The sequence below is a fragment of the Oncorhynchus nerka genome, linkage group LG7, assembly GCF_034236695.1.
Source record: "Oncorhynchus nerka isolate Pitt River linkage group LG7, Oner_Uvic_2.0, whole genome shotgun sequence".
NCBI lineage: Eukaryota > Metazoa > Chordata > Actinopteri > Salmoniformes > Salmonidae > Oncorhynchus > Oncorhynchus nerka.
Window position 1 is genome coordinate 1,537,893 of NC_088402.1, and position 13,138 is coordinate 1,551,030.

At 51.8% G+C, this 13,138-nt stretch overlaps 1 protein-coding gene across 1 annotated transcript in view; it reads left to right on the forward strand.

The window, feature by feature from the left end:
- Nucleotides 1-13,138, forward strand: part of stk3 (serine/threonine kinase 3 (STE20 homolog, yeast)) — a 38,067-nt gene that overhangs the window by 9,801 nt on the left and 15,128 nt on the right. Inside the window, exons 7-8 of the mRNA XM_065020095.1 lie at nucleotides 1,516-1,653; nucleotides 6,997-7,119. Of these exons, the coding sequence (XP_064876167.1) occupies nucleotides 1,516-1,653; nucleotides 6,997-7,119 (261 nt within the window). The remainder of the gene's footprint in view (nucleotides 1-1,515; nucleotides 1,654-6,996; nucleotides 7,120-13,138) is intronic.

Consider the following 13,138-nt stretch of genomic DNA (forward strand, 5'->3'; position numbering starts at 1 on the left):
GTAATAACATGGCTATATACAGGGAGTACCAGGTAATAACATGGCTATATACAGGAGTACCATGTAATAACATGGCTATATACAGGGAGTAATAACATGGCTAGGTAATAACATGGCTATATACAGGGAGGTAATAACATGGCTATATACAGGGAGGTAATAACATGGCTATATACAGGGAGTACCAGGTAATAACATGGCTATATACAGGGAGTACCAGGTAATAACATGGTTATATACAGGGAGTACCAGGTAATAACATGGCTATATACAGGAAGTACCAGGTAATAACATGGCTATATACAGGAAGTACCAGGTAATAACATGGCTATATACAGGAAGTACCAGGTAATAACAAAAAAAGCTATTTGACCAAGCGGTCTGTAGACATTCATTAGGGTTCTGTACCAAGCGGTCTATAGACATTCATTAGGGTTCTGTACCAAGCGGTCTATAGACATTCATTAGGGTTACGGAGAGGTTCTGTACCAAGCGGTCTACAGACATTCATTAGGGTTACGGAGAGGTTCTGTACCAAGCGGTCTGTAGACATTCATTAGGGTTACGGAGAGGTTCTGTACCAAGCGGTCTATAGACATTCATTAGGGTTACGGAGAGGTTCTGTACCAAGCGGTCTATAGACATTCATTATGGTTACAGAGAGGTTCTGTACCAAGCGGTCTATAGACATTCATTAGGGTTCTGTACCAAGCGGTCTATAGACATTCATTAGGGTTACGGAGAGGTTCTGTACCAAGCGGTCTATAGACATTCATTAGGGTTACGGAGAGGTTCTGTACCAAGCGGTCTATAGACATTCATTAGGGTTCTGTACCAAGCGGTCTGTAGACATTCATTAGGGTTCTGTACCAAGCGGTCTATAGACATTCATTAGGGTTACGGAGAGGTTCTGTACCAAGCGGTCTATAGACATTCATTAGGGTTCTGTACCAAGCGGTCTGTAGACATTCATTAGGGTTCTGTACCAAGCGGTCTATAGACATTCATTAGGGTTACGGAGAGGTTCTGTACCAAGCGGTCTATAGACATTCATTAGGGTTACGGAGAGGTTCTGTACCAAGCGGTCTATAGACATTCATTAGGGTTACGGAGAGGTTCTGTACCAAGCGGTCTATAGACATTCATTAGGGTTCTGTACCAAGCGGTCTATAGACATTCATTAGGGTTCTGTACCAAGCGGTCTATAGACATTCATTAGGGTTCTGTACCAAGCGGTCTATAGACATTCATTAGGGTTCTGTACCAAGCGGTCTATAGACATTCATTAGGGTTACAGAGAGGTTCTGTACCAAGCGGTCTATAGACATTCATTAGGGTTCTGTACCAAGCGGTCTATAGACATTCATTAGGGTTCTGTACCAAGCGGTCTATAGACATTCATTAGGGTTCTGTACCAAGCGGTCTATAGACATTCATTAGGGTTTACATTGAGGCTTCTATACTTCCTGCTTCACTAGGTGTTTTCTGTCTCTTCTTCCTCTGTATTACTGTCAGGCTATTTTCATGATCCCAACCAACCCTCCACCTACGTTCAGGAAGCCTGAGCTGTGGACAGACGACTTCACACACTTTGTAAAGAAATGTCTGGTGAAGAACCCAGAGCAGAGAGCTACAGCCACGCAGCTACTACAGGTGAGACACACACACACACAGCTACTGCAGGTGAGACACACACACACACAGCTACTGCAGGTGAGACACACACACACACACACACACACAGCTACTGCAGGTGAGACACACACACACACACAGCTACTGCAGGTGAGACACACACACACACACACAGCTACTGCAGGTGAGACACACACACACAGCTACTGCAGGTGAGACACACACACACACACAGCTACTGCAGGTGAGACACACACACACACACACACACAGCTACTGCAGGTGAGACACACACACACAGCTACTGCAGGTGAGACACACACACAGCTACTAAAGGTGAGACACACACACACACACACAGCTACTGCAGGTGAGACACACACAGCTACTGCAGGTGAGACACACACAGCTACTGCAGGTGAGACACACACACACAGCTACTGCAGGTGAGACACACACGCACAGCTACTGCAGGTGAGACACACACACACGCACAGCTACTGCAGGTGAGACACACACACACAGCTACTGCAGGTGAGACACACACACACACACAGCTACTGCAGGTGAGACACACACACACACAGCTACTGCAGGTGAGACACACACACACACACACACAGTTACTGCAGGTGAGACACACACACACACACAGCTACTGCAGGTGAGACACACACACACACACACAGTTACTGCAGGTGAGACACACACACACACACAGCTACTGCAGGTGAGACACACACACACACACAGCTACTGCAGGTGAGACACACACACACACACACACAGCTACTGCAGGTGAGACACACACACACACACAGCTACTGCAGGTGAGACACACACACACACAGCTACTGCAGGTGAGACACACACACACACACACACACAGCTACTGCAGGTGAGACACACACACACAGCTACTGCAGGTGAGACACACACACACACACACACACAGCTACTGCAGGTGAGACACACACACACACACACAGCTACTGCAGGTGAGACACACACACACACACAGCTACTGCAGGTGAGACACACACACACACACAGCTACTGCAGGTGAGACACACACACACACACACAGCTACTGCAGGTGAGACACACACACACACACAGCTACTGCAGGTGAGACACACACACACACACACACAGCTACTGCAGGTGAGACACACACACACAGCTACTGCAGGTGAGACACACACACACACACACACAGCTACTGCAGGTGAGACACACACACACAGCTACTGCAGGTGAGACACACACAGCTACTGCAGGTGAGACACACACAGCTACTGCAGGTGAGACACACACACACACACAGCTACTGCAGGTGAGACACACACACACACAGCTACTGCAGGTGAGACACACACACACAGTTACTGCAGGTGAGACACACACACACAGCTACTGCAGGTGAGACACACACACACACAGCTACTGCAGGTGAGACACACACACACAGCTACTGCAGGTGAGACACACACACACACAGCTACTGCAGGTGAGACACACACACACACAGCTACTGCAGGTGAGACACACACACACACACAGCTACTGCAGGTGAGACACACACACACACACAGCTACTGCAGGTGAGTCACACACACACACACAGCTACTGCAGGTGAGACACACACACACACACAGCTACTGCAGGTGAGACACACACACACAGCTACTGCAGGTGAGACACACACACACACACAGCTACTGCAGGTGAGACACACACACACACACAGCTACTGCAGGTGAGACACACACACACACAGCTACTGCAGGTGAGACACACACACACACACAGCTACTGCAGGTGAGACACACACACACACAGCTACTGCAGGTGAGACACACACACACACACAGCTACTGCAGGTGAGACACACACACACACACAGCTACTGCAGGTGAGACACACACACACACACAGCTACTGCAGGTGAGACACACACACACACACAGCTACTGCAGGTGAGACACACACACACACACAGCTACTGCAGGTGAGACACACACACACACACAGCTACTGCAGGTGAGACACACACACACACACAGCTACTGCAGGTGAGACACACACACACACACAGCTACTGCAGGTGAGACACACACACACACACAGCTACTGCAGGTGAGACACACACACACACACAGCTACTGCAGGTGAGACACACACACAGCTACTGCAGGTGAGACACACACACAGCTACTGCAGGTGAGACACACACAGCTACTGCAGGTGAGACACACACACAGCTACTGCAGGTGAGACACACACACACACACAGCTACTGCAGGTGAGACACACACACAGCTACTGCAGGTGAGACACACACAGCTACTGCAGGTGAGACACACACAGCTACTGCAGGTGAGACACACACACACAGCTACTGCAGGTGAGACACACACACACAGCTACTGCAGGTGAGACACACACACACAGCTACTGCAGGTGAGACACACACACACACAGCTACTGCAGGTGACACACACACACACACAGCTACTGCAGGTGACACACACACACAGCTACTGCAGGTGAGACACACACACACACACACAGCTACTGCAGGTGAGACACACACACACACACAGCTACTGCAGGTGAGACACACACACACACACAGCTACTGCAGGTGAGACACACACACACAGCTACTGCAGGTGAGACACACACACACACACAGCTACTGCAGGTGAGACACACACACACACACAGCTACTGCAGGTGAGACACACACACACACACAGCTACTGCAGGTGAGACACACACACACACACACACACACAGCTACTGCAGGTGAGACACACACACACACACACACAGCTACTGCAGGTGAGACACACACACACACACACACACACAGCTACTGCAGGTGAGACACACACACACACACACACACACAGCTACTGCAGGTGAGACACACACACACACACACACACAGCTACTGCAGGTGAGACACACACACACACACAGCTACTGCAGGTGAGACACACACACACACACACACACACAGCTACTGCAGGTGAGACACACACACACACACACACAGTTACTGCAGGTGAGACACACACAGCTACTGCAGGTGAGACACACACACACACAGCTACTGCAGGTGACACACACACAGCTACTGCAGGTGAGACACACACACACAGCTACTGCAGGTGAGACACACACACACACAGCTACTGCAGGTGAGACACACACACACACACACAGCTACTGCAGGTGAGACACACAGCTACTGCAGGTGAGACACACACACACACACAGCTACTGCAGGTGAGACACACACACACAGCTACTGCAGGTGAGACACACACACACAGCTACTGCAGGTGAGACACACACACACACAGCTACTGCAGGTGAGACACACACACACACAGCTACTGCAGGTGAGACACACACACACACAGCTACTGCAGGTGAGACACACACACACACAGCTACTGCAGGTGAGACACACACACACACAGCTACTGCAGGTGAGACACACACACACACAGCTACTGCAGGTGAGACACACACAGCTACTGCAGGTGAGACACACACAGCTACTGCAGGTGAGACACACACACACACAGCTACTGCAGGTGAGACACACACACACACACAGCTACTGCAGGTGAGACACACACACACACAGCTACTGCAGGTGAGACACACACACACAGCTACTGCAGGTGAGACACACACACACACAGCTACTGCAGGTGAGACACACACACACACACAGTTACTGCAGGTGAGACACACACACACACACACACACAGCTACTGCAGGTGAGACACACACACACACAGCTACTGCAGGTGAGACACACACACACACACAGCTACTGCAGGTGAGACACACACACACACACAGCTACTGCAGGTGAGACACACACACACACACAGCTACTGCAGGTGAGACACACACACACACAGCTACTGCAGGTGAGACACACACACACAGTTACTGCAGGTGAGACACACACAGCTACTGCAGGTGAGACACACACACACACAGCTACTGCAGGTGAGACACACACACACACACAGCTACTGCAGGTGAGACACACACACACACACAGCTACTGCAGGTGAGACACACACACACACACAGCTACTGCAGGTGAGACACACACACACACACACAGCTACTGCAGGTGAGACACACACACACACACACACACAGCTACTGCAGGTGAGACACACACACACACACACACACACAGCTACTGCAGGTGAGACACACACACACACACAGCTACTGCAGGTGAGACACACACACACACACAGCTACTGCAGGTGAGACACACACACACACACAGCTACTGCAGGTGAGACACACACACACACAGCTACTGCAGGTGAGACACACACACACAGTTACTGCAGGTGAGACACACACAGCTACTGCAGGTGAGACACACACACACACAGCTACTGCAGGTGACACACACACAGCTACTGCAGGTGAGACACACACACACAGCTACTGCAGGTGAGACACACACACACACAGCTACTGCAGGTGAGACACACACACACACACACACAGCTACTGCAGGTGAGACACACAGCTACTGCAGGTGAGACACACACACACACACAGCTACTGCAGGTGAGACACACACACACAGCTACTGCAGGTGAGACACACACACACAGCTACTGCAGGTGAGACACACACACACAGCTACTGCAGGTGAGACACACACACACACAGCTACTGCAGGTGAGACACACACACACACAGCTACTGCAGGTGAGACACACACACACACACAGCTACTGCAGGTGAGACACACACACACACAGCTACTGCAGGTGAGACACACACACACACAGCTACTGCAGGTGAGACACACACACACACAGCTACTGCAGGTGAGACACACACAGCTACTGCAGGTGAGACACACACAGCTACTGCAGGTGAGACACACACAGCTACTGCAGGTGAGACACACACAGCTACTGCAGGTGAGACACACACACACACAGCTACTGCAGGTGAGACACACACACACACACAGCTACTGCAGGTGAGACACACACACACACAGCTACTGCAGGTGAGACACACACACACACAGCTACTGCAGGTGAGACACACACACACACAGCTACTGCAGGTGAGACACACACACACACACAGTTACTGCAGGTGAGACACACACACACACACAGCTACTGCAGGTGAGACACACATACAGACTTCTGCGTGCTCATACTCTGTCATCTTCAGCTCATCAGAGTAACACCTGGACATTTGTCTGTCTGTGCTGATAAGACACACTTTTAGTCAGAGCTTGGTCAACGTACTGCCATCCTCCTCTCGCTCTCTCCTGTAGCATCCGTTCATCACGGCAGCCAAGCCAGTCACCATCCTGAGAGACCTGATCACTGAGTCCATGGAGATGAAGGCTAAGAGACAACAGGAGCAGCAGAGAGAGCTGGAGGAGGAGGACGACTCTGTAAGTATCGTCTATCAATCAATCAAATGTATTAATGAAACCCTTCTTACATCAGCTGATATCTCAGTGCTGTACAGAAACCCAGCCTAAAACCCCAAACAGCAAGCAATGCAGGTGTAGAAGCACGGTGGCTAGGAAAAACTCCCTAGGAAGGTCAAAACCTAGGATGAAACCTTGAGAGGAACCAGGCTATGAGAGGTGGCCTGTCCTCTTCTGGCTGTGCCGGGTGGAGATTATAACAGAACATGGCCAATATGTTCATAAATGACCAGCAGGGTCAAATAATAATAATCACAGTGGTTGTCGAGGGTGCAGCAAGTCAGCACCTCAGGAGTAAATGTCAGTTGGCTTTTCATAGCCGATCATTCAGAGTATCTCTACAACTCCTGCTGTCTCTAGAGAGTTGAAAACAGCAGGTCTGGGACAGGTAGCACGTCCGGTGAACAGGTCAGGGTTCCATAGCCGCAGGCAGAACAGTTGAAACTGGAACAGCAGCACAGCCAGGTGGACTGGGGACATCAAGGAGTCATCATGGCAGGTAGTCCTGAGGCATGGTCCTAGGGCTCAGGTCCTCTGAGAGAGAAAGACAGAATTAGAGAGAGCATACTTAAATTCACACAGGACACCGGATAAGACAGGAGAAATACTCCAGATATAACAGACTGGCACTAGGCCCCCGACACATAAACTACTGCAGCATAAATACTGGAGGCAGGAGAGGTCAGGAGACACTGTGCTCCCATCTGATGATACCCCCGGGCAGGGCCAAACAGGAAGGATATGACCCCACCCGCTTTGCCAAAGCACAGCCCCCACACCACTAGAGGGATATCTTCAACCACCAACTTACCATCCTGAGACAAGGCCGAGTATAGCCCACCAAGACCTCCTCCACGGCGCAACCCAAGGGGGGGCGCCAACCCAGACAGGAAGTTCACGTCAGTGACTCAACCCACTCAAGTGAGGCACCCCTCCTAGGGACGGCATGGAAGAGCACTAGTAAGCCAGTGACTCAGCCCCTGTAATAGGGTTAGAGGTAGAGAATCTCAGTGGAGAGAGGGGAACCGGCCAGGCAGAGGCAGCATGGTAGAGCACCAGTAAGCCAGTGACTCAGCCCCTGTAATAGGGTTAGAGGTAGAGAATCTCAGTGGAGAGAGGGGAACCGGCCAGGCAGAGACAGCATGGTAGAGCACCAGTAAGCCAGTGACTCAGCCCCTGTAATAGGGTTAGAGGTAGAGAATCTCAGTGGAGAGAGGGGAACCGGCCAGGCAGAGACAGCATGGTAGAGCACCAGTAAGCCAGTGACTCAGCCCCTGTAATAGGGTTAGAGGTAGAGAATCTCAGTGGAGAGAGGGGAGCCGACCAGACAGAGACAGCATGGTAGAGCACCAGTAAGCCAGTGACTCAGCCCCTGTAATAGGGTTAGAGGTAGAGAATCTCAGTGGAGAGAGGGGAACCGGCCAGGCAGAGACAGCATGGTAGAGCACCAGTAAGCCAGTGACTCAGCCCCTGTAATAGGGTTAGAGGTAGAGAATCTCAGTGGAGAGAGGGGAGCCGACCAGACAGAGACAGCATGGTAGAGCACCAGCAAGCCAGTGACTCAGCCCCTGTAATAGGGTTAGAGGCAGAGATTCCCAGTGGAGAGAGGGGAACCGGCCAGGCAGAGTTGAACCGGTTGAGCACCAGTAAGCCAGTGACTCAGCCCCTGTAATAGGGTTAGAGGCAGAGATTCCCAGTGGAAAGAGGGGAACCGGCCAGGCAGAGTTGAACCGGTTGAGCGTTCCTACAGCATTTCCTTCCAGAAGCTATGAGAAAGCTGTCCGGCTGCGGGGACTGTGTGAGGGGATTTCTACTAACGTTACTATCTGTACTTACTGGTGGCACAGACGCTTTTTCATCCTTTCCTACACTGAAATTACCCTTGCCTAACGATTACGTCTGATGCTGGGCTTGTAGCACAGCTATCCTCGCCGTAAGGCGATCGTTCTCCTGAATATTATGAGTACAACGACTGCAATTAGAAATCATGTTAATGTTACTACTTATCTTCGGCTGGTGGAGGTCCTGAAGAACCACATCCAGATAAAGCATCATGTTAATGTTACTACTTATCTTCGGCTGGTGGAGGTCCTGAAGAACCACATCCAGATAAATCGTCCGGAGTGAAAAAGTTGAATGAAAAAATTTGATCAAGGGGGGAAAAAAGCTCCAAACTGAGTTCAGGTGCATCCTGCTTCCATTAATCATCATTGAGATGTTTCTACAACTTGATTGGAGTCCAGCTGTGGTAAATTCAATTGATTGGACATGATTTGGAAAGGCACACACCTGTCTATATAAGGTCCCACAGTTGACAGTGCCTGTCGGAGCAACAACCAAGCCGTGAGGTCGAAGGAATTGTCCGTAGAGCTCCTAAACAGGATTATTTCGAGGCACAGATCTGGGGAAGGGAACCAACAACTTCCCATGAACACAGTGGCCTCCATCATTCTTAAATTAAATAAGTTCTCTTCCTAGAACTCCCCCGATTGCTCAGTTTGGCCAGAAGGGCCTTGGTCAGGGAGGTGAACAAGAACCCGATGGTCACTCTGACAGAGCTCCAGAGTTCCTCTGTGGAGATGGGAGAACCTTCCAGAAGGACAACCATCTCTGCAGCACTCCACCAACCAGGTCTTTATGGTAGAGTGGCCAGACAGAATTCACTCTTCACTAAAAGGCACCTGAATGATTCTGACCTTGAGAAACAAGATTCTCTGGTCTGACGAAACCAAGATTGAACTCTTTGGCCTGAGTGCCAAGCGTCACGTCTGTAGGAAACCAGGCGCCGCTCATCACCTGACCAATACCATCCCTACAGTGAAGCATGGTGGTGGCAGCATCATGCTGTGGGGATGAACGGTGTTTCATGTTGTTTTTGCTTTGTCATTATGGGGTATTGATGAGGGGAAAAAAATCTCTCGAATCCATTTTAGAATAAGACTGTAATGTGAAAAGTCAAGGGGTCTGAATACTTTCCGAATGCACTAAGTATTCACACCACTGAAGTCAACTTTGTCGAAGCACCTTTGGCAGCGATTACATCTGTGAATCTTTCGGGTCTCAAAGAGCGGTCCGCACCTGGATTGGTTGTTTTAATAATTCTTCAAATGCTGTTAAGTTGGTTATTGACCATTGCTAGACAACTATTTCCAAGTCTTGCCATGATGCAGCCCACCACCATGCTTGAAAATATGGAGAGTGGTACTCAGTGATGTTTGGGGCAAATCTGACAAAGTGAATTGCAGTATTACTTTAGTGCCTTGTTTAGATGCATGTTTTGGAATATTTTTATTCTGTACAGGTTTCCTTATTTTCGCTCTGTCATTTAGTTTAGTATTGTGGAGTAACTACAATGTTGTTGATCCATCCTCAGTTTTCTCCTATCACAGCCATTAAACTCTGTAACTGTTTTAAAGTCACCATTGACCTCATGGTGAAATCCCTGAGCGGTGTCCTCTGAGTTAAGAAAGGACGCCTGTATCTTTGTAGTGACTGGGTGTATTGATACACCATCCAAAGTGTAATTAATAACTTCACCATGCTCAAAGGGATATTCAATGTCTGTTTTTAATTTGTACCCATCTACCAATAGGAGCCCTTCTTTGCAAGGCATTGGAAAACCTCCCTGGTCATTGTGGTTTAATCTGTGTTTGAAATGCACAGAGGGGCCTTACAGATCATTGTATGTGTGGGGTACATAGATGAGGTAGCCATTCAAAAAATCATATTAAACACTATTATTGCACACAGACTGATGTGAGTTGTTCAGCAAATGTTTACTCCTGAACTTATTTTGCTATAACAAAGAGGTTGAATACTGGTTCACTCAAGACCATTACAGGTTTTCATTTTTTATTAATTAGGAACATTTTCTAAAAACACAATTCCACTTTGACATTACGGGGTATAGTGTGTAGGCCAGTGAAACAAAATCTCAATTTAATCCATTTTAAATTCTGTCTAACACAACATGTGGAAAAGGTTGAGGGGTGGAAGGCCCTGGGGCGGCAGCCTAGTGGTTAGAGGGGAGAGGCGGCAGGGTAGTGGTTAGAGGGGAGGGGCGGCAGGGTAGTGGTTAGAGGGGAGGGGCGGCAGGGTAGTGGTTAGAGTGGAGGGCGGCAGCCTAGTGGTTAGAGGGGAGGGGCGGCAGGGTAGTGGTTAGAGGGGAGGGGGCGGCAGGGTAGTGGTTAGAGGGAGGGGCGGCAGGGTAGTGGTTAGAGTGGAGGGGCGGCAGCCTAGTGGTTAGAGGGAGGGGCGGCAGGGTAGTGGTTAGAGGGGAGGGGCGGCAGCCTAGTGGTTAGAGTGGAGGGGCGGCAGGGTAGTGGTTAGAGGAGAGGCGGCAGGGTAGTGGTTAGAGTGGAGGGGGCGGCAGGGTAGTGGTTAGAGGGTGGGGCGGCAGGGTAGTGGTTAGAGGGAGGGCGGCAGCCTAGTGGTTAGAGGGGAGGGGCGGCAGGGTAGTGGTTAGAGGGAGGGGGCGGCAGCCTAGTGGTTAGAGTGGAGGGGCGGCAGGGTAGTGGTTAGAGGGGAGGGGCGGCAGGGTAGTGGTTAGTGGAGGGCGGCAGGGTAGAGTTAGAGGGGAGGGGCGGCAGGGTAGTGGTTAGAGGGGAGGGCGGCAGGGTAGTGGTTAGAGGGGAGGGGTGGGAAGGCCCTGGGCGGCAGCCTAGTGGTTAGAGGGAGGGGCGGCAGGGTAGTGGTTAGAGGGGAGGGCGGCAGGGTAGTGGTTAGAGTGGAGGGGCGGCAGCCTAGTGGTTAGAGGGAGGGGCGGCAGGGTAGTGGTTAGAGGGAGGGGCGGCAGCCTGTGGTTAGAGTGGAGGGGCGGCAGGGTAGTGGTTAGAGGGAGGGCGGCAGGGTAGTGGTTAGAGTGGAGGGCGGCAGGGTAGTGGTTAGAGGGGTGGGGCGGCAGGGTAGTGGTTAGAGTGGAGGGGCGGCAGCCTAGTGGTTAGAGGGGAGGGGCAGGGTAGTGGTTAGAGGGGAGGGCGGCAGGGTAGTGGTTAGAGTGGAGGGGCGGCAGGGTAGTGGTTAGAGTGGAGGGCGGCAGGGTAGTGGTTAGAGGGAGGCGGCAGCCTAGTGGTTAGAGGGAGGGGCGGCAGGGTAGTGGTTAGAGGGAGGGGCGGCAGGGTAGTGGTTAGAGTGGAGGGGCGGCAGGGTAGTGGTTAGAGGGGTGGGCGGCAGGGTAGTGGTTAGAGTGGAGGGGCGGCAGCCTAGTGGTTAGAGGGGAGGGGCGGCAGGGTAGTGGTTAGAGGGGAGGGGCGGCAGCCTAGTGGTTAGAGTGGAGGGGCGGCAGGGTAGTGGTTAGAGGGGAGGGGCGGCAGGGTAGTGGTTAGAGTGGAGGGGCGTGGTTAGAGGAGGGGCGGCAGGGTAGTGGTTAGAGGGGAGGGGCGGCAGGGTAGTGGTTAGAGGAGGGGTGTGGATACTTTCTGAAGGCCCTGGGGCGGCAGCCTAGTGGTTAGAGGGGAGGGCGGCAGGGTAGTGGTTAGAGGGGAGGGCGGCAGGGTAGTGGTTAGAGTGGAGGGCGGCAGCCTAGTGGTTAGAGGGAGGGCGGCAGGGTAGTGGTTAGAGGGAGGGGCGGCAGCCTAGTGGTTAGAGTGGAGGGCGGCAGGGTAGTGGTTAGAGGGGAGGGGCGGCAGGGTAGTGGTTAGAGTGGAGGGCGGCAGGGTAGTGGTTAGAGGGGAGGGCGGCAGGGTAGTGGTTAGAGTGGAGGGGCGGCAGCCTAGTGGTTAGAGGGGAGGGCGGCAGGGTAGTGGTTAGAGGGGAGGGGCGGCAGGGTAGTGGTTAGAGTGGAGGGGCGGCAGGGTAGTGGTTAGAGTGGAGGGCGGCAGGGTAGTGGTTAGAGTGGAGGGCGGCAGGGTAGTGGTTAGAGGGAGGGCGGCAGGGTAGTGGTTAGAGGGGAGGGCGGCAGCCTAGTGGTTAGAGGGAGGGGCGGCAGCCTAGTGGTTAGAGGAGGGGCGGCAGGGTAGTGGTTAGAGGGGAGGGGTGTGGA